The 23,679-nt window shown below is 36.3% G+C and overlaps 1 protein-coding gene and 1 long non-coding RNA gene across 2 annotated transcripts in view; both read right to left on the bottom strand.

Moving 5' to 3' along the window:
* gogo (golden goal) overlaps window positions 1-12,832 on the bottom strand; it is a 43,607-nt gene extending 30,775 nt beyond the window's left edge. The window contains exons 1-3 of the mRNA XM_070111374.1: window positions 12,346-12,832; window positions 6,468-7,991; window positions 2,516-2,646 (exon numbers count right to left, since the gene is read on the bottom strand). Coding sequence (XP_069967475.1) covers window positions 2,516-2,646; window positions 6,468-7,991; window positions 12,346-12,748 — 2,058 coding nt within the window. The 5' untranslated portion in view covers window positions 12,749-12,832. The remainder of the gene's footprint in view (window positions 1-2,515; window positions 2,647-6,467; window positions 7,992-12,345) is intronic.
* Window positions 12,833-12,899: 67 nt separating this feature from the next.
* Window positions 12,900-23,679, bottom strand: part of LOC138857723 (uncharacterized) — a 127,884-nt gene continuing 117,104 nt past the window's right edge. Inside the window, exon 4 of the long non-coding RNA XR_011396905.1 lies at window positions 12,900-13,824. This is a non-coding gene — a long non-coding RNA (uncharacterized lncRNA). The remainder of the gene's footprint in view (window positions 13,825-23,679) is intronic.

The raw sequence follows: 23,679 nt of genomic DNA, 5'->3' as shown, positions 1-23,679 counted from the left end.
ATTCTATGACTGCTGTAATCACTTTCAACAGAGTTTATAATCTTTATGATTACTTACTTCCTCAATAGTATGATAGCGACCAAAGCACCACCCAGTGCCGCCCAAACCCCAGTAGATACCGCTTTATGTACGCTCTCTTGTTTTTTGTCAAGTGTTTTGTTGTGCATGTCCTCAGCTCTAGCGAATATAGGCGCTCCTTGAGCGTGTGGCAAGGCTTGTTGTTTTGTTTTTGTTGCCGGTGCAGTGACCTCCACTTAATGCTATCAAGCGGAAGCTCGCAAACCGAGTTTTTGCGTGTAATTAACTATGGCATCATAAGTTTTTGTAAAGTTTTCTTCTTTGCGAAATTTTAATTTTTCTTGGCTCAACGCAGTTTGTCGTTGGCAATTAAGTAGAGAGTGTGTAATTAGTTCATTTGCTTCAGTAACTTAAATTAAAATCATAAATATATTGTGCGATGCAATGGTTATTTGATTGTGCGGCAGAGTTACGAGGGTGAGCCGAAAGGTAATCGAATTGGCTAGCAGATATAAAAAGTAAATATTTTCAGCAGGCTTTGTGGATAGTGAAGAAGTGAGTCGCAAGATAAAGAGCTTCAATGAGAAGTATAATACAAACAAAGTAAAATCGAAGACCTCTCTGGGTTAGCCTGCTCTTTCCTACACAATGTCTTAATTTAAAAATCGCCAAAGACAACCGCGTAAAGTTTTTTCGAAAGAGTTACAAAAAAGGCTTCAAGCATGCTTGGGATGACCAACCACTTTGCGAGCTATAAGACGTCATAGACGAACGTTTCCAAAACAATAGATGATAAGGAGGGCAATCTTTTTATTGAAATTGTATATTCTTTCTATAACTTTTTAATATCTAGATCTGGGGTAAAATCAATAATGAAGTAGATGAAATATACCAATATAAGGGGTATACATTTATTCCAATTATCAATAATGCTAGACGCCGAAATGTTTATATAACTTCCTGTTAAGTGACGGCTATTAGAAAATATTCTAATAATTTTTGGATTTCTTATAATGTTAGGTAATGAAATATCAGCCTAAATGTAGGCTACAAATTAGATCACTACGTATACTAATACTTAGGAGCAGACGAGACAAGCCACATTAAATAGGTAAAGGCAGCAAATTAAATTACAGAGCATTTTACAGTTTCTTGTCTCCTGTTGGCACCGCTTGTATATTGTGCCGTGTATAAAAGTAAATGAAAGTAGAAATAGTATGTTGCCTACATTTAGGATTTTTGAAATTGTTAATACATATTTCGCATTCAAAATGTAATATTGCTTGATCGAAAGCAAAAGTGTTGTATAACTTTCTCTATTTGTAAACATAATTTTTATTTTTTGATAATTAATTTTTCGTGAAAATATTTAAATTGATTGATAGAGAAAATATCATATCATTTTTGTATTTATTAATTTTCAAAAATATGAAGACTGTATTAATAAAAATTATTAATATAAATTTTTGCATATAATTATCTACTATAAAGCTTTAAAACTGAAGCTATAGTGTGTCGTTCTTAAAAAGTAAGGATTAACGTTAAATTATACTTAAGAAAAAAATTACACAAAAATTATTGTTTACAATGTAGGCATTAATTGGAGAGCTTTTATCACCTTTACACTTTGAAAATATTTTAAAATAAAACTGAGACTTCGAAAAATCTTCCACTATTAAACTTCATTTAAACATTTGATATATAATATTATATATTCGAAATTTGGCTTTTCCTGTTATCAGCTTATCAACTAGCAACAACCAAATTTAAGCGCCCACAAATAACACCACCATTCATTACGAACAATATAGCAACGCAACTGTTCAATTATTGGATTATATATAGCACCACTGATTGTAGCCATTAGACTTTAAATATATAACTTAAATTGCAACTATAAATTTACGATTTACGAGCCGAATGGACAGGGGACAAAACCTGCGCTGTAAACTGCTACAACCCAGCTGCCAGAAGTGCAGACCTTCGCGCTTTAAAAGTTTACCCACAACAAATGGGCGCGCACAACAAGCCGGTAATGTGATGCGTTTAGCGCAACAAAAGATGCTGAAAAGCAACAACAAAATAAAACAAAATACAAAACAAATATCAACAGCGAGAAAGTGTGTGCACAGCGAGCAGCAAAATAAAATCACTTAACTAAACGCGCGCGGGAAAAGTTTTAAATTATGCACCACAGAATGCCATTTGCCAATGGTTGGCCAAGCGGCAAAGTGGTTTAACGATGCGCTGATCCGGCACTGGCGCCTGGCTAACACTAAAGCAGGCACACTTGGTGGCATGCAGCGCTAAGTATGGTCATTTAAGGGGTGGCTTTATCACTTGGACGGTTGATCACTTAGTTGGCTGACTGTTTGGTTGGTTGTTTCGTGGGTCGGTCGACTTGCTTACTAACTACGGTGAACTATTTTTCTGCTGGCATGTGCATTTGCGATTTGACGCGCCGCAGCTATTTAGTTACACTTTGAATTGTACTTACTTCACAGAATTTAGCGCCATAACGCGGTGGAGGTGAGTCACAAAATCGATAACGATTACGCGTGCCACCCAGACAATTCGTCGAGCATGGTGTCCATTCGCTCCACGGTCCCCAACCGCCAGTGTCGGAATCTGTCAGAAAGCGATCAGCGCGGCATTATGGAAAGTGGGCGATAGCGAACGCATATACGAGATGTGGCAAAACGATTTAGCCGTTTAGATTTAGAGTTGTGGCGTAGCCAACAGCACAGTAGGCAGCGAGTCCAATGATAAAGACACGTGATGTCCACAGCGTAGCAGTAATAAAAAAGAGAAGAAAATAAGTTTGCATTATTAATGACAAATACGATATATGTGGTTGATATACAGTCTTATTTTATTATTATTATTATATGTCATGGTTATCGATATAAGCTGAGCGGGGAGAAGTGGCAGGACAATCGCTCTTGCCGCATGAATGGTGCAACAAACTAACAAGTGCTATTAATGGTACACATCACAGCAGTCAAGTAGGGTTAACTTTGTGAATACCGAAAATGGGTGTGCTAAATAGGGTAATACCGAAATCCCGAATATTTTCGGGATTGTTTTTCTTTTATTCTTACTGAAAATTTCAATGATTCAAATAAAAAATACATTAAATTTAAAAAAAATAAAAAACTTACAAATCCAAAAAATTAAGTAAAATTATAGCAAAAATTTAGCACTAAACAGGAAATTACGCGATCATTAAAAACCTCTTAAAATTTATTTTATTTACTTCTCATTTCATTTTTATATTATTTCAAAATTTAGATATCTCGAAAACTCAGCAGAGTCATATACAAATTCAACGACGAAAATTTGTTAATTGCTCAAAAATTAGGCGCCAGTTTCAAAAGATCGAGAGATTTGTGCAAATCACCGAAAATATCGGGGTTAATTTTTACTGTACATTCTTAATACCACTTTTACTGTTATATAAAAAGCGGACGATTAAAATTAAGAATGCAAAAGTTAGGCATTAATCCCGAAATTTCGGGAAAACTCAGTTGAGTAACATACAAAACCAAAGAATAAAATAAAGAAATCGAGAAATTAAACAGCTGATCCGAAATTTCGGGATCCCAACGAATCAACTTAAGTTTTCGGGATTTATTTTTAGTTTAATTCCTATTTTCGAGAATTTTTTCCCATTTTATGTATTGTTACATAAAAATTAAACAAATAAACTGCCGAATGCAAATCATTAAACAGCAATCTTATAATAACGGGATCCCGAAAACTTTGCAGAGTAGCATACAAATCAAATACTAAAATGAAAAAAATAATCCCGAATTATCGAGATCCTGAAAATTCAAACGCTTAGCTTGGCAACCCGAGTAAATATATATATTAAATTCCTCACGTCTGCTGCCTTAATGCGCATGAATATGAATACCATCAAAATATGTAGACAATTGTGGCAGACCAAGAGTAATGAGGGCAGCAGTGTGCCAGACAAGTAGAGCGGGAAAATAATGCATTGTTGCATTGATGCCGCTGCGCTGCAATTGCCAAGCAGTCGGCGTTGGTGTTGGCAGCTTTACATCATTTAACAATAGAGTGCATATAATGCAAAAGCAACAACAAACAACAACTACAATATCTATAGCCATCTTAACAATATCATCAGCCCTCGAGGCCAACATAATCAAATGCGTTACATGCGAGCAAATATGAATAAGCACTCGAATGAGTTAATACACACACACACATGTTATTAGATCCGCTTGTTTAGATGGGTGTGTGTGTGTGTGAAAGCTTGGCATTATCGTTGACGTTGCCAATTTGCCCCCAAGGCTTATACGCGCATTTGTGCCTTGCCCTGTATTCGCGAACTGTCAACTGGATAGCAATAACAATACATACACATACATCTATGACAGCTGTGTATATGTGTGGGGGTGTGTGTAACGCATTTGCAAGCAATTTTCATTGTTTGACTGTGTCCATAATGACCTAAATTCGTTGTCATTTACACGGACGTCTCATTGCGGTGTGTGTGTGTGAGTTTGTTGCAAAAACAAATAAGCAACAATGTTGCAAATACTCATCGCTTTTAGTCAACGAACTGACAGCAAGCATACAAATAGGTGCTTAGTGATTAGGAACGCGAATGCAAGCGGTGCATGAAAAAAATATACATGTGTGTGTGCGTGTGGGTGTTTGCTTATGTCACGAGTACTCAATGGGTTATTCACTAGCTAATAATATTGTAATATAATGTCACCGAGTTATGAGCGTTTGTGTGTGTATGTGTGACAGCGCATATGACAAACGTATACTTCTAATCACTTTACAAATATGTTGCACAATATCAAATCAGATATGCTTCGGGTATATATAATATAAATATGTATGTATGTATACCCTGTACAGGTGATTATGTAATTTGTACTCTTGTCATGCCTAGCGCTCAGTTCACGCTATTTTTAGTATATGAAGCTATTGTAGGTTAGGAACAACTAGCAGGATTATGCGGCAAACAAAGACTGTTTGCTGAATAGTTATCACGACAAGTTGACACCACATATATGATAAGGAGAACTTAAAATATTTTGGACAAATTGTGCTATGTCAATAAGCCACTTAAAAATACAAGCATAATTTAGTCAAATTTAGGTTATTTATTGATGTTGGAACTAAATAATAGTATGAAGAGAAAATCGCAAAATCATTCTTCTTCATTAGAGTCTTTCTCTCTAACTCCTTGTGAAACCCAGAAAATATTCGATAAACACTTGAAGTATTCGGCAACACCATTTAATATGATTAGCAAGTAGTTATCGACTTCTAGTATGTTCGCAATAGCAATAGTGACTTCATAGTTAAGAACGAAAGAAAAAGCGATATGCAAAATCATCGAATATAATATAATAAGGTTCGAAAATACACATGTAGGCCGATGTAAGTATCACAGCTATGAGAGTACATATTAATCAATGGTATACGGCTTATAACACAGCGTACATTTCTCAGAAGCTAGGGAACAGGTATGTAAACTCAGTACGGGTCCATTAAACTCTTCGTTGTGAATAGTTTTTCTAGTTATATGACAATAAAATTTTGAGCGGTTCCGCATTTGAAGTGAGCTCTAAAAGGTTCTCTCTAACTATCGATGATCTATGGTTGAAAGTTGAAATTAGTTGAAATCTTATTGAGCTTTTCGTTATAAATAAAATCACACATTTTGGCAAATTTGAAAGTTAAAATACCATGAAAATAAACGAAATATCTGTTTCTTTATTTTTCTACGAGTCTAATTTGTATTAAGTTCGGGACATAAAACCCTAATGAACAGCCGCCCCGCGAAATGTTTGATATATTTCCTATAAATGAACTCTACTAATTAATACGAATTTTCGTAACTCAACACCATCAATTGAAGCCTAATGGAAAAAATAAACCACCTCACTTCTAAATTCGTCCAAACGATAAACTTGCCTCAAGTCAAAATTATTCCCAAAACAGTTGTCCAGGTTTTGCAAGCTGGACAACCTCATATCTTTGAGGAACTTGGTGAAATAGTCGGCTCATCAAATTTATAGCAGACTCAAAGCGCTTTTTGTTCAATATCTGGGAGTATTTTAGACAGAATGGACTGGCGTTCTCGGCTGACCTGTTTTTTGAATCGACCTTTTAACCTAACCTAACTTAACTTAGGTCTAGTAAAATAAGCTAATAGACTTTAATTACCGCCAAAAGATTTATAGAAATCTAGCGTTTGTAATAACGGAAATCTACAAACATCCTTTAAAGAAATGCAATTTGGATCCAAATGGAGTCAAACTTTTCATACTAACAAAACGTATGGGTCAATATTAGCATCTTGGCTTTCTTGATGTTATCATATACATTAATATTCTCTAAAGTCTGCAAAATATCAAGTATGCTATATACACATATATATTATATATATATATCTTACTCACCACTAACTGGCAATGTCGGCACACAATCCATGCGCACGTCCGCTACCGCACCCGAGATGGCTTGACTTACATAGACGAAGCAGTATTCCACGTATTTCTCGGTGAACAGGTCACAGCTAAAGTAAAGCGAATGATGACTCTTCACCACACGCTGCTCAGCAACATAGTGCAACGTAGTGGGCGGCTTCAGCGATGCCACATCAGCGCGCAGTTTTGCAAAAACGCGCACACGATCACCCTGCTCCAGTATACATGCTGGATATTCGTACAACACACCGATGCCCGTATGAGGATCGCAAGGGAATATGCTGCGCGCATAAACATTAAACACAAATTTATCGCTCCAATCGACGCTGAGAAAGCGTCGTGTAATGGGCACATTTGGCGCTGGCACCATCGAACGCAACTGCACGGCATAATTGCCAGCTAAACCGAAGAGTTCGCAGCCGAGATGCACGAGCTTATGCTTCGGATAGCCGCGTACTTGCTCCATATACAGAATGCTCGATTTGCTGACATTTTGTGGCGAGACCTCAGTACAGCTGCGTTGCTTACCGCAATAGATGAGCTCCAGCCAAAATTGTGGCAAATCCAGCGAGTTGCTCTCTTGCCAAGCGCGCTCACAATTCACTTCGGGAAAGCGTAGCACGACCTCGACCGGTTGATCGGGATAGGTGCGCAAGCGAGTCGGTGTCACTTGCATGTCGGCGCTTGGCCATCGCACGTCTAAGGTTTGACGCAAACGCTCATCGATGACCGGCATTAGTGTGGTAGTCGTCATGGTGGGCAGTGGCTCATGAGCGCTGCTATTTGCCGCAGCAACGGGCGTAGTGGTCTTCAAATTGGTTACTACTTGCATTTCGTATAGGCCGCCACGTGTAAAAGTCTGACAGGGCACCGAGATTTGTGTGACATTATGCCGTGGATCGGGGAAGACCGGTATATTCTGCACGATTTCTTTGCGGCGACGTTGCAACACTTTGGTTGGCCGCGTCGTCTGATTACTGGTGTCATTGGACGCTGCTGGCGTTGTTACTTCCGCACTCGAACTGCTCGTTAAGCTGCTATTGAATTGTGCATGCTGCTCTACAAATGCCCGCGCTGTATCATTACCCGTCGCCGCAGCCATTGCATCCACAAAATCATCAATGATTTTACTAATTACCAAAGTGCTTGTAATGGTATTCTCCACAACGCCCACACCGCCGCCGCTGACACCCACTTGACGAAAACTCATCCCATCTAATGGATGTGTCGTGCGTGATGTCGTTGTCGACATTGTCGTCATTGTTGCTGTCGCCGTTGTCCTGCCCGTAGTGCTTGTTGTTGTTGTACTCCGCACGTTTGCTTCATCAGCCGCCACTTCAACGCCATCTTTGGCCCCAACTCCTGCCACGCCCCCAACAGCGTTCCCGGCAGCCACATCTTCGCCGCTGAATTGTATCTGTACATGTAGATCTCCGCTTAGGGCAGTGAATGAGCTCGGAGACATGAGACGACCCTTTCGTATGGCAAGCACGTGACCTTTTGTTGGCGACAATGCAGACAATGCAAAATATTCCCGGCCACAGAGATAAAGGTAATGGCATACAGCAACGAAGCGCAGCATGAAAGAAAGAAAAAGAGAGAGAAAACAATAATAACAACAACAACAATACAAAAAGTATAGAGTAGATAAAATGTGTCGCGCTATATGAAAAAGATTTAAGGCAAAAGCTTTGGGCGAAATGTGAAAAGGAAAAGCTGGCAAAATTATAAATTGTCGTAATTTATTTGCCTTTACTTTTACGCTGGTTTGTTTATTTGTATTTCTCTTTTTTTCGACTTTTATTGCAGTGCCGTCCTTTATTTCTATTTCTCATTGGATTCTGCTCGATTTTTCTATTGTATGTGCGCGAATGTCTCTCTAAAGGTGCATATACCGCCCTGTACCCACCTATAGGTATATCTATATATATATTATATATCTTTATAAGGATGTGTGTATATTTCAGTGTTTCGGTGCATTTGTCATCTGGATATTTTATGAATACACGAGCACGTAGCGAGTGTTATGAGTAATTGTAGTTGGCTTACAGGGTGTTGAGGGCAATTTCAAGCGAAATTGTAAGGTATATAAGCATAAGTGTGGCACGAGTACTTTGGTCTGCAGGTAAGTAAGCTCTTGCTGAGTGATGCGACGTGACTGGCATTATTTCAAATGAATATTTGTCAGTAACCTTCTTGTAAAATTTTATTAAGTATATCTGAACTTTATGAAATAATAAATCAAAATTTATTATAATACAATTTTCTTGAAGTATCTAAGTGCGTCTTAACGCAATTTGTATGAGGTCCACAGTTAATAAATATTTTAAGGTGTTCACTCCTGAACTTAAAAATAGAAGCGGCTATAAATAATGAAAAGTAACACGTGTTCTGACGAAACTTTGATAATTTATTTAACTAGTACATTGCTTTTTTTGTAACGGAGGAACTTAAAGGTATAATAGCTGCCATTGCGCTTATCGAGATAAAGATGAGTGTTACCTAAACCCTTCGTTGCCTCAATTGCTTACATAATAAGTTTACCCACGTAAAGTACGATACAATATATAAAATATGATATGGTATAAGATAGGACTCTAGAGCTAATGAGTGAGGATATTAACGAAATTGGGTTGTTTTTGTTGTAGCGAACATATAAGCCCTATTTGGAGGAAAACGCCAAAATAGTCTATCATTGAAGTCACTTAACGGAAGGTTCAGGAAATTGGCTGAATTTTCTACAAATTTGGACTTTAGGGAAAGCGGTATTAGTTGAGCAGATTTGTTGGGGCATAAAAAGAAGTGGTTAGTATCATGCGGGAACTTTTTGAAGTGCATATGTTTAGTGTGTCGGTGTCAATTCTGATTAGGTAAGATACTAAAATATACAGAACGAAGTTAGTTGATCCGGTCCTGCAGATCCTTCTAAAAACGGATAAATTGCAAGAAAACCAGCAGCCATTTTTTTATCCCACGTGTTTCTAACATAAGCATGTAACAAAAGGATCTGCATTAAAAGTCAGAATCGTACTTTGCTTTGACAAAATGATATATATTGCTTGAGGTTTCGACAAAAAGTTAACAATTTTCAAAAGAAATAAAAATAATTAAAAACCTTTCATCAAATTTGCGCAATCAACGCTTTAACAACAGAAATGTTCTGATATCAATAAGTTCATGCAAACAACGATATTAGTTACCAACAGAATTATGTCAAAAAGCTTATACCTAAATTCGAAAACTTTATGCAGCAGCAGTTGATAAATATTGCAGCAATCTCACATATCGCAGTAAGTAAACGCAAAACTTGCGCTTTATGTGTGAGCGCTTAGAAAGTTTTCAACTTCAATTAAGCTAAGCGCATCAGCTAAAAAACTACACATGAAAATACACCTAAGTATATGTACTTAGAAGTGCAGCAGCAGCGCATAATGGGTGACTAAAGTGAAACACTCAAGTTTTTTACTTAAAAACTAATGAAACTAAATTTTAAGGTACCAATATTTGAATATTTTATATTGCGTTGCCTAGTTTTAGGCGCTATAATCATATACATAGGTACACACATTAAGGTAAGCTAACTAAAACTGCACTTTAATACCTAAAGCACCCTTTAACTGCCAACTGTCATAACAAAGCACCGCACTGAGAAGCGAGAAGCTTTTAATTGTGCCGTTATAGAAAACACCAGCAAATGACAATATAAAATATAAACAGCGCACAATTTACGCAAGCCATATATTTATGTTCAATGTATGCATATGCATACATATATTGTATATGTGTATAAATATATATATGGGTATACATATGTGTGTTCACACTCACACTAGCGCGCAGTGTTGACAATTATAACTGCCCAAAATGCATAGAAAGGTGGTAAAACAACACACGATGATGTATGTACTCAATTATTTGCTTGGCATATTTGCCTGCAGCTCGTTTTGTATACGTACGCATACAGCCATTATTATAAGTACACGTCATAAAATTTTGGTTTCTTTTATACGAAGCGAACGAAACTTTGCACCGATTATTTCATATTTTTAACGAGGTTTAATAGAATGTGTTATACATATAATACGACATATGGAAACACAATTAATGCAAACAGTATATGGAAGCCAGAGATAGATCAAATAATCTTATGTATATTGCTCAGGAGTTGTGTTGGTCTAACTGTGGCAATATAGTTTTAAGCTATAAAAAAGACAAATTTTTCCAATTAACGGCTTTCGTAAGGTGTAGCTCGCGTCGTATAAGTGCGATCGAGTTGCTCTACGAAAGAGACGGAGAGTTGCGTGCGAAAGTTAAGACTTTGTGCTAGAAAACCTCTAATAGAGTTTTTTAATTGCTTGACTCAGTATTGTTTCAGCACGTGTCAAAGATGGAAACCAGCAAAGAAAAGATACGCCATATTTTACAGTTTTTATTCGATAAAGTTGAAAACACAAGTCATACGGCTGAAGATGTGGACTTGGTTTACGGGTTTGCTATTGCAACAGCCAAATACGCGCAAAATTGTTTTCGCCGATTCCATTCCGTTAAGGCCAACTATCGATTACATCTTAAATTATTGAAATCATCGAGTCCGATCTTTCTGTGTACGCTTCTTCGATTACCTTAGCTAGAGATTGTATAAAAACCGTTTAGAACCAAAAATAAGGCTGGATATAAAAAATGGGTGCCACACGAGTTCTTCATGAATGGTATTTCAATCTGTGAATCTGTACTATATCGCAACAAAAACGTTCCCTTTCTCAAGCGGGTGGTTATTGGTGATAAAAAATCCATGGCAACGTCAAGCGAAAAGGTAGTGGTCGAATCGCGGTGAGTCGACGCAAACGGTGGCCAAGCCCGACAGTCACGAAGGTTTTGCTAGGTCTTTCCTGGGATGGGCAGGGAATTATCTACCACATTCGGGCATGTAATGCCAACAATTGGACCGTCGAAAGAAAGCAATCTCCCAGAAGTGAACTGCTTGGATCAATGAATAAAGCAAAGATTGACCGTCGCCGAAATATGGATCCACTGGTACACACCTGAGACCAAGAAACAGTCGAAACAGTGGACTTTACTCGACGAACCTGCTTCAAAGAAGACAAAGTCTGTTCGAATTATTGGTCCAATTTTATGATACTGATACTGTAATGCACAATCTAGCGTACAATGGAATTGAAAAAAAAATCTGAAAGGTGAATTGTCGAAAATATCGTTAATATATTGACAGAAATGGCTAAATTGACTAGGCACGTTTAGCTGATTAATTATATATATATATATATATATATATATATACTTCATAGGGTCTCTGACATTTTTCTCTGGTTATTAAAAGTTTTGTAGCAATATATCAAAACCAAAGTGTACCTATGTAATGGCCAGCAACGTATTATATACATACACGCAAAACACATTAACCGGCGTGTCATTATGTGTTTTGGCATCACTCAACGCATCACTCAATTGACATGTGTTGTCTTTAACTTACGTGCTGCATTTGGCGACACAGACACACGCACACACATGTAGGTATATATACACATATATATATGTATGTATATATGTATATGCATGCCAGCTGGTGTATTATTTTATTATTACGCTCAAGTGCTGTCATTACGTGTGTTATTATAATGCAATGCATTGTTGTTGTTAATGTTGCCTTTGTTATTATTACTGCTTTTATTGCTATTATTTGTGTATTGTGCATTTTTTTCCAAACAACTTTTCATGTTTTATTCTTTTATGTGCCTATATAATATATGTGTATGTTTATATGTGCCTAAAAATATACGTACATATGTATACGAATGACATTCCTTTTATTTATTTATGTTGTTGTACTCACTTGTGCGGCATAATAGCAAAATTATTGTTGATATTATAATTTTCCACTTGATTCCTGCCCGACCATAGCGTGTGCCGCTGCCACTGCAGCTGCTGCTGCCGCACATTGCCCGCCATTGCCTTTTGTCACGCGCCTTCCCTCGTTGTGGCGTTGACTCTTGCTGCTGCTGCTGTTGTTGTTGTTGTTGCTGCTGCTGCTGCTGCAGTATCATCGCTTTGCGCACGAGTGTATTGTGTGCTCGTTTGGCTTTTTGCTCTTGAACAACTGCCACGTCGCAGACATTGGCATTATATTGTTGCTGTTCTTGTTGTAGTCGGTTTTTGTTGTTGTCGCTCCTGTCATCACATTGCTCATGCGTGCATTTGCGGCGCTGCTGTTGCGACTCAACAGTCTTCGTGCACATTATCGTGTGCTCCGAGGTCGCTGTAGCGGCGGTCGCGTACGCCACTGCTGCTACTGCTGCTGTTGCTCGAATATTGCACAAATTGTTTGTTGTGCGTGTTTTTGTTAGTGTTGGCACAATGGCGTTCGTCTGTTCCGGGCTGTGTTGGCCGCTCGTTTGTCGCCCAACTGCCGACTCCTTTGCTGCCCCACTGCACGCGCTTATTTTTCTTGTTGCGCAAGCCAGCTTGCTGTGCTTGTTGTTGTGGAGTCACTACTTAATCCACGTCTTTTTCTTCTTCTTCTTCTTTTTCTATTCCAACTGCTGCTCTATGGCTCGAGCCTGCAACTTCTTTGGCTATTTAATGCTTTGATCTTTGCCGCTGCTCATCTTTCGGCGCTGCTTTAGTAGCCAAAATTGTTGTAGCTGTTGTTGGCTTTATTGTTGTTACTGTTGCTGTTTCTGCTACTAGATTTACTATTATGCTGGCGTGTAACGGCTGTTGCTGCAGCTGGCGCTCGTGTCCTCCAGCTTGTCTTGTTATTACAGTCTCAATGTTTGCTTTGATTATTTGATTTTAGTGTTGAAGCCTTCAACTACAACAACACTAACTACAACAATTGTGCTAACGCCAACTACAATTGAGTTTGTGCTCGGCCGCAAATTCAACTACTGTTGCTTGCTGGTAGCCACTGTGGCTCGGTTTTCGTTTGTTGCGCAAACTTTCCACCCACAAAGTTACCGCTGGCCTCTCTTTCTATCTTTCTCACTGCCAATCGTCTCTTCACTCCGCTCTGTTGCCACTTCCTTTTCTACACCCACTTGCTGCTTGTATTTTATCACTTCTTTTGATTGTGTTGACTTTTTCTTCCTCCTTTTTGTTGCGCTTGTTCGCAATTGTGTTGGCGCCTTCGTTGTGTCGTCGTGTCGTCTCCTGCCCTGATTTGCTAATGCCACAACTTTCAATCCCCGAAATCAACAAATCAACAAAATTCGTAAATAACCAAAAATCTTTGCAGCTTCAACTTTTGTCGAAAGTTGCCACCACTGCATACACCCGCGTGTCTCCCGCTATAGCTCTGCTCCACAGTTGGTCTCTGCAAGAATGATATTGAAAGAAAGTATGTAGAAACGCATAAATATCAAATGGTAAGCTTATAAGTTGATTTGTAATTTATTAGCGAAAATAAGTAGATTTCTTGTTGGCTAAGTGTTCTGATTTTTTCTTCGTCTTTCTTTGCTTATTATTTCTCTGTCCTTCGTGTCTCATAAAATGCGTAATAGTACAATGGGAACGATTGAATAAAACTAGAGATATGTATTTACAGTCCATTCAACTCAAAGTATGTAAACATAATAAATATATATCTACAATTGAAATTCTATAGAAAATGTGTATGAATTCTTGGAATGACTTTTTTCAATTGCACTCGTACTTATGTCGCTAGCATTCAGTAGATTCGAAGAATTTTAATTGAGCATTGAGTGCTTTTAAATAAAGTCTCGCTGTCGGCTTTGTCCATCATATCGTGGACGTAGACATAAGAGGCTCTTTTCATGAAAATAATAAGTACCAAAATTTTAAACTTTTTCATTACCGATGCATGCTGACTCTTCAGCTCTCCTCTCCATATTTGTGATTGCAAGTTTAAAGTAGCTCAAATGTGTGTAAAAGATTACAAGACTTAGTAGTAGAGAGTAAAATAAGCTACTTTTTATTCAAAGCGAACTCTAAAGTCAATTAGTGCCTGTCAGTAGTGTAAATAAACAGCTCTCTGTGTTGAAATGTAATCCCTAAAACCCCTATGTATAGAAAATATTGACATGCAAAAGTTGTATGAAATTTCAGAGTTTACTCAAAGGTTAGTTTTGCTTATGTTAAATATCGTCAGATAGAGCCATGCCTCCATAAGTTGCGAAACTCCACAAACTACTGGAACTAATTTAGAATTAGCTTCTTTATATTTTGATGTAAGAAGTTTATATCAAGCGTTTTAGGTGAAAGTTTTTTCCAAACAGTAAAGTTTGATTCAATGAATCCCATTCTCGTGTCTTTATTAATTCAAAAACTGCTATATTTCAGTTTCTTAGGTTAGGTTAGGTTAAATGGTTCAGAGGTTGAGTGCTAGAACGTAAGATGACATCGGAGATCCAACTCGTTCCTACTCCGATGTGAGTGGGGACCTCTTGCTCATCGGCTATGCAGTTACCAGTGATTCCGTTATGACCAGGCACCTAAACGAGTCGGATAATGAAGCAACTTGACGCTATTTTGTGAGAACGGATACTTCTTTCAGCGCACAGTTAGCTAGTTAGCTAGCTCAGCGCTAGTATTGCCGCTCTACGTCGGAATGAATGCTCACCTCCTTGGAAGAGGCGCAACTTCGGAGCAGTAGGTCTACTGATCCCATAATAGCAGCCACTTCTGCCTGAAAAATACTACAGTAGTCCGGTAGCCTAAAGCTAAGCTTGGCAAAAAGCTCCCTACACGAAACACCACATCAAAACCTTCCTCCCTAGCTTCGACTCAGCTTACACCGATACTGTGTCCTAGAGCGACCTTCGAAGTAATGCACATACTAAGGCCTGAGTGCTCAGCTTAATCAGCACCATCGGTTTATTAAGTTTGCTGCGAAGTTTGTAACACCCAAAATGAAGTGTCGGAGACCCTACAAAGTATATACGATTTAGCCATGTCCATCTGTATATATACGAACTTGTTATCAGTTTTTGAGATTTCTACCAGAGATTTCGCGTAAATCCTTTTCTTTCCAGGAATCTGTTCATTTGTCGGAACCACCGAAATCGGACCACTATTGCATATAGCTGCCATACAAACTGAACGATCGGAATCAAGTGCTTGTATGGAAAACTTTTTTATTTGACGACACGTATTATTTTCTAAGACAGTGGTGCAATCTCCGAAGAAATTGTTCAGATCAGATTACTTAAGCATATAGCTGCTATATAAACTGGACGAAGCGCTTGTAAGGAATCTTTTATATTTGTGGAGGGTATTATACTCGTAGCTTCAGTGCAACCGAGGTTAACTTTTTTTCTATTTTTTGTTTGTTTATTTAACAACAAAATTTCAGTTATATATTTCTTCAAGAAATCTTTAATATGCTTTCGCATATAAATTCATTAGAATTCAACAGAATTTTTTGATTATCATTTAATGACATGGACAGTATTAAATTACTTTTGTTATTTTCCTTCTGTATTCGTACTCGCATATTTTTATGTATAATATTACCTACGCAAGTATTTTATGATGAATTCTATTTAATTGCATAATTATAACGTACCTAAAGCAATTAAATTATTTTATTTATAATTTTATCATTCAACCGATAATAATCGGCAAATCACACAAGCATTGATATTTTGCCATAAAGTCACTCGTGCAAGAATATGAAATAAATACGAGATTTAACAAGCAATTTGTGAGAGGAAACGAAGCAAAAAAATTAAGAAGGAAAAAAAGAAACTTTCATATACGCAATTAAAGTGAACTTCAGATTTTTGGTTATATATTAATGAATACAAGACCTACGAGGGTTGTTGGTTAAATAAATGTATTTTGGAAGAAACAGTTGCGCTTATATTTATTAAATCAGGTCTTGTTCTGTTAAAAATCACACGTAATAGGGATATATGTTAGTGAAAGACGGTGGAAGTTGCAGTCTAAGTACATTTTCTAAAATATTTGAAAATGGTAACCTAATAAATTTTGACCTAGCTAGGCAGTTGATGAATAACAACTACATATGTATTTGTGGCTTCCTAAAATGGAATAAGTTGGAGTTTAATTAATAATATGAGTAATAAGGATGATCAGAGCTGGCATATTGGCTTAGGAGCCTTTTATGACGGTGATAATAAAGATTTGTTAAAAAATACGTGAGAATATAGTATGTTTTTTGTCAGTTCGGTTCAAATTCGATCAGATGGTGTACGTAGAATCCCTAAGAATACAAATTTTGTGCGTATCATAATCGAATTGTTCGTTACTCTCAATATCGGCTTATATATAAACGGTTTTTCTAAATAACTCAGGCACAAAAGATAAATATTTCTCAAATGAAAAATAAGCGACTATAAATAATGATGTTATAATATCTTGAGGATAGCGCCACCTATCGTCTTGGTTAGAATGGATGACGCAATTTTTTATTTTTATAGAGGATAGGTTCATTGCAAAATTGAAGAAAAAAGTTTTTACAATTTACTAAAAGTTTTGCTAGTGATTTTAAATTCACTAGCCGTCGAAAAAATTTTACCTAACCGAAAATCCTCTGTAAGATCCATTCAATCAGTGGAGACATCTCAACTGTGTCTATAAAGCTCTTTAATCTTATTCATTTTTATGCGAAACTGTATTCGTCCGAAAAGTGACGCGTCGACTCTAATCGCCACCATTTGATACAAAAAAGTATACCAAGAGACTTGTAGAAATATTTTTGGACTTTTTGTAATACTTTACTGAACATGGAACCATTATGACAAAGGAAAAACTAAAAGCAACCAGAGTTGCGAAATTCTCTGGTCGCCGATTATGTTTATTGGGAATCTATAACTAAGAGGAAGAGACTTAACAGCACTCACAAATGAGTGAATCTGGGCTTAAGGAAGGACCGAGAGGGAACTTTTAGGTATGTATATTACTTTCAATTTATGATTTCGAAATTAGAAGCAAAAAATATGACGAATCTCTCCAAAGCGTTATCGCTATTCATTTATATATGAACATTTTTTTCGGACGACAGATGGCGCTTCGCTGCTAATCGCCATCATTCGACAGAAAAAAGTTGAAGTAAGAAATTTTTTGGCTTTTTTCTCACACTTTATCATGTTTAGGAACTTTATGACATAAGGAAAATTACAAAGCATCAAAAATACCGAACTTCTCAGCTCGCCAATGTGTATGGTAATTCTTTACCTACGGTAGGGAGTAATTAGCTAACGAATGATTGAGTCGGACTTTAAAGACTGGACTGGAAAGAAATTTTTCAGTATGTAAAATAAGTAGTTGGACTTTTGATTTAATTGTAGCAACTTTGAAGGAAAATTTACGAAGAAAACAGTTGAGCGGATGATAAAAAAATCGAAATAAAATTATTACCTGTTGCATATTTTTCAAATCTTCATGTTAAATCTTAACATATTTGATGGTTATATATACTCTGTGGTTCTGTTCTAAATATAGAAGGGGATGTAAAAATTTAGAAAAATTTTACGGGCATGCTCTAAGCAAAAAATTATTTTCTTTACAAAACTCGTTTTTTCAACAACCTGACTTTTTAAACTACCCGCAAATATACTGGTTTCGCATTTGCATATGTGAAAGTAAATATCTATCTGCACGTATACATATACACATAGTAAGTTGGTAACCGATTTTGTCTTTTTGCCATTTCCTGCTGACCGACCAACGCATTCACGAAAAAAAAAATCAACAAAATAAAAATCACAAAAATAATAATAACCAACTCTTTCGGTTGCCATGTAATATTTCCTTGTCCCACTTGGACCAAATACAATATTTACAAATTAATTACAGAAAACTGAAATTCATTCATTTCCTGCTGCTGCTGCTGCCGCTCGGACATACTTGTATAACCTAGCGACGAGTAAAACAGCACGTCTGCTTTGCTTGGCTTTGCTTTCCTTTCGTTTTATCAGCTCTGTGTCAGTGGATTGTCGGTCAGTGTCTGTTTGTTGGCTCACACACTGCCGCACGAACGCATAGACATACGTACGTACATATATATACACATAAGCATATTTATTGGTATATGCTATCATTTACAGTTAGTACTGTGAACTTCTTGCCGCGTTGCCGCTAGACAGGCGTAAAATTGAAATCGCATGCAATTTCATTAATTTAACGCTCATTCTTCGCAGCGAACGTTCAACAGCCAAAGTGCAGTGTAATCGTACATATTTGTCGTGTTGTATGTTGTTGTTTTTGTTATGGTTATAGTTTGCTTTCACAGCGCGTAATTTGTAATATGCATAAATGTCGGCTGGTCGCTGTTTATACAGCCATTCATCATACGCCCTGTTGGCCGTCACACTGCATGAGCGGCAGTGGAAATTTATATGTGCTTGTATGTAAATATATGTGTTTGTTAGCAAATGTGTATGTGTTTGTGTGAAATTTTTGTTTGCACTACCGATGAATTGAAGTGAAGTGAAGTGAAGTGAGGTGCAGATGTTGTTAAGTTCAATTGCTTTTCAGAAGTCTGTGAAGTTTTGACCATTAAAGCAAACAACATTAATAAATAACACAGGCAATCAAATTGAATACGCACACACACAGATACACTCACAAGTGCTTTTCATTTAATACATACATGTATTTGCTACTTTTCAAGTGTTTGCTTGCCTTTGTCTACAAATATCAAGTAATATGAATTCGTAATGACTTTGCCTGCTCCAACTAATGCACTGCCACTCATTAAAGTGTAACTGTATGCCAAGCATTATGCACATAATATGCATGTTAAACAATTATTGTTGGCACACACACCCACAGACACACATGTACTTTGTCTATTTATTTGGCCATTAGTGCTCGTGCACTACAAACTTCGAGCGGGTTAAGTCAAGTCTGATTTGGTTTGCCTGATTTCCGTTAAGTTCTAGTCTGTCTAATACTTTCGCAACTGCTGCAAAACCCGTTGAAGATGTTGTCGATGCAATTGCGGTTAGTTGCATAACATTAGCGTTCAATAGATTCAGCTAAATGCTGGCATAAGGTTTGTTGATGCAGTTGTGTGTAGATTATATGAAATTTGGTTTGAATGAGCATATCGTTGTAAGTTAATCGTATGATGCGAAAACGAGTAGGTATCTGGCATTGCACATTGAAGCGTTCAGTTTGGATGCTAAGCAGTGTTATGTAAACAATATTTGCTCTGGTATATTTTAAGCAGTAAGTGCAAACCCAAAATTCGTACAAATATTTTGTTTGAAGTAAAGTTTGTCGAATTAAAGCAATTTAGCCCTTAAACGGTTATATCCACATGTAAATTTCCCAAAATTGAATATTACGGCTTATGTATCGAATTTGAAAATAGTTTCCTAAAATTTGAAGTTGAACCAGCAAACAGTTTCGGCGATATGAGCGTATTCTCGAAATGCTGATTTCAGAATCGCTCGTGAAAAGTTATTCGAAACAGGTCCAGCTGTTCGTCTCATAATTTTTGCATGATCTTCTTAGATAAATTTATCAGCTAATGATAGTAGAAATAATATTTTTTATAAGCATTTTTTTAAGCCAATCTGAAGTGTAGATTTTTTCACAAAAAACAGGTTTTTTTTCGAAAGCCGCCGTTTCATCAAAAAATAAAATTTCGACTCCCCTTGGAACAATACCTGCATTAATTTATTGTAAAAAAATAAATTTCTTTGCTTTTTTAGTTTGAGATAATTTTAAGCAGAAAAACTTTGACCAACGCCAGACACTTTTTTTCGGAGGTCCTTCTGGAGATAGGCTATGGGATCAAGGGAATCTAAAATTTTTTAAAATGAATCACATTGATCACTAATAGCAATTGCTATATATGCGTGGTTGAAGAATATTATGCACCATTGAAAAAGGGAGAACATAGATTATGACCATATTTAACAATAAAATAATTTTTTAATAAGTTCAGTTTCGAAGTTTGGAGTGAAATATTTATCTTTTAGAGAATAATTTTGAAAAAAAAGAAAACATTGGTTTCATAGTCGAGTCAGTATTTTTGTAACATTATTTTTTATCTGGCTTTGACGCCTAATGGAGTTAGGGGTAGTCAGAATTTTCAAAAAATCAATTTGTTTTTTTTTCGCATTTTCATTAAGTATAATATCTTGAAAATATTCTCTGAAAATTTCAAGTTGATCCGACGATAATTACTTTTTGAGTTATTCGATAAATAACAAAGAGCGCTCGGGCACTTCAAAGCGCTCGGGAACAGGTAGCCAGCGGCAGCTGCACGAAACTTTAAATGCGTTTTTCTCAAAACTATGTTTTTCGAACTGGTGACAACTGTAACTCGAAAACCGCTCAGTACAATTTAATGAAATTTATACAGCTTTTAAAATACAAAATAAACTCGGGCCTGATCGAAGAATTTTTTTTCAAAAATTACAATTTTTTAAGACGAACTGTTGATTTTTTCCCAAAAATCTAGAAAAAAATTTCCATAGGTCGCCATTTTGTTAACTTTTGAAAAAAGCGTCGATCAGAGCCAGGATTATTTATTTATAAAACTAATTTTTTTTATCCGATTGATTTTAGATACATCTCCAAGGACTTATGATTGTCACCGCAAGGACCTTTTTTTTGGAACTGGGTCAACACAGACAGCTATAACTTTGGAAATTACTTCAAGTCAAAACACTGTATAATAATGCCATATTACTACTTTTATAAAATAACATAATTTAATAGCAAAAACAAAATTACTACTACCCCTAACCCCTTATAGCATCTGTCGTATAAGCTTGATCGAAAAGTCTTATCCAACATTGAAGAAAGGGAAAACGCAGATGATATTCATATTTTACATTTAGAATAATATTAGCAATAAGCGCAATTTCGAAATTCGAAGTAAAAGATTACTCTTTTGGAGCCAAATTTCGAAAAAAAGCAAATATGACACAGTCTCTCGCAAATATAGATTTGGTGCAATAGCCAGAAAAAAATCTATTATCCGTATACTGTAAACAACATCGTTTAACTCGAAAGGTTTGTGCTTTACCGGCATTTTATTATTTCGTCAATTACTCTTTTGCTGCTCGCTTACAGAAAAACATTTCTATAGACAATTGTAATTCATTGTCACTCTTTTATAATTATATAGTCATAAAAATCACTTGTATTAAATATTGCAAATAAATTGACAATTAAATCTAGCAATTTCATTCGGCATGCGCACTTCTTTATTTCATTTATTTTTATTAACTCAATTTACCAATCATTAATTTTTATATTACGAAACTCAATTACTAACTATTACTAAAAGCAAACACACCTACACATAACTGTATATATATTGTATTGATGACAAAGTGTCACAATGTATATTTAAAATAAAATACATTTAACTTAACTGGCAACATTTCACTTTTTACACAATTAATCATGTTTTGCTCGTTTGGTGCCGAAAGTGTTGGAAAAAAAAAAACAAAAACAAGAAGAATAAAACAAAAATTGTATTAAATTATTTATGCTCAATTGCAAAATTGATATCTATTGACATTTTAATTCCAAGTGGTTATAAATTCAGTTGTTACACAAACGGCCGACACTATAACCAACACCCGCACACGCAACCATACATACACATACACACATTTACATGGGTTGCCATGCAAACAGTAGATTTATATGGCATGTCAGCAGATTCCACAAGAGTAAACGAAATTGTTAAGTAAATCAAAAACTGACCAAACAATTGTGTAAGCATGATGTTTGACAAATGTGTGAGATTGCCAAGAAATGCACAATGGAATTGAATATGGCACATTGGCACGCCGGTGTGCAGGAGCACAGGAGCGCTGGCGGAGCGCTATCACAGGAGGTGAAAGCAATGCACATTGAATGCACCTAAGGGGATTATCAGGATATGCATGTGTTTGCTTTGTGCTCGTAGATATTTGTGCACGTGTGTGAATTATATGATTTGTGGACATCATATATGCATATGTGTTTATGTGTATGTGTGTCTTCTCACAATTGTTTACATTGCGAATTTATTTATTTTATATGCTTTAGTTTTAAAGGATATATGCATTTGTTATTATTATTTCATATTAAAATGCAAATTCTCTAGTTAGTTGCCTGCAGGATTTCAAGTTTCATTTTCTGCTATCTACAAGCAATTATCACGCTATTACTAAATTCAGATCTTAATAAATTTATGCTTTAAAGTTATACCGAAGCACTTTTATGAAGAGAAGATGATGGCTCTCCAATGCTGAATCTTAATACTGACCTAAAATGCCGAATACTTTGTCGGCCGCTCTTTGCCAAAGCTATATGAAAGAATGCGATGTGGAACCATCTTGTCACTTTTTTCTCTATTGTGGAGCTTTTGACAGACTGAGTTTAAAATATCGCAATAGACACACCTTTGGCGAACCTAGCAAAGTGGCTGGGATTGCTATTAAATGACTTAACAAATGTGTGGCAAACTCAAAACGATTCTTCGATCTATAAGGATCTAGTAATCCATTTTTAGGACTTTCTGTGTAACACAAAATACCAACTTTCACAGCTGCCGAAGTGAGAACCATCGATTAGAATCAACGCTACAATCAAACCTAACCAGAATAATTATCGAAAAGTCGAGTTACTGCCACCCTGATCATAAGGACGATTTCAACCAATAGGAGAACTGTTTACAAAAGAGAATCCGAACACTCGCCAACCGAATTAAGTTTTAAAATCTCTGAAGATACAAATTTCGTATTCCCACTGGTCCCGAAGAAGATAACTGAGTTTTTCACTGATATAACTAGCATTAACAAAACAACCACTCTTGCATTAACAACTGCTAACCACATTTGGAACACATTACAAGGCTGGGATAGTCTAATACTGTATTTAAAGAAAACTTGTGGCCGACTTATATCTTCTCATAACCCGAAAGGAAGTGCATTGACCAAAGATCTGCCAAAATATAAATAAAATTTAATTTCTCTTTTATAAAACATATATTTATTTGAAAAATATATCCTATATATATGTTTTAAGGATATTTAGTCTTTATAACTCAGAGTTTAACTGCGATAAATTTCAATATATATGAACTAATACATATTCCTACAGGGTTAGTCAGTGAATTTAGGCTGCTGCACTTCAGTACATCTAAAGCATACAAATCACAACGTTTTTGATGTCTTTTAAATTTGACAAAAAAATGCCAATATTTGCATATAAGTTTCTACATAAACAT

Source organism: Bactrocera oleae, chromosome 6, assembly GCF_042242935.1.
Source record: "Bactrocera oleae isolate idBacOlea1 chromosome 6, idBacOlea1, whole genome shotgun sequence".
NCBI classification, from domain to species: Eukaryota; Metazoa; Arthropoda; class Insecta; order Diptera; family Tephritidae; genus Bactrocera; species Bactrocera oleae.
This window is presented reverse-complemented; position numbering and strand designations above follow the sequence as displayed.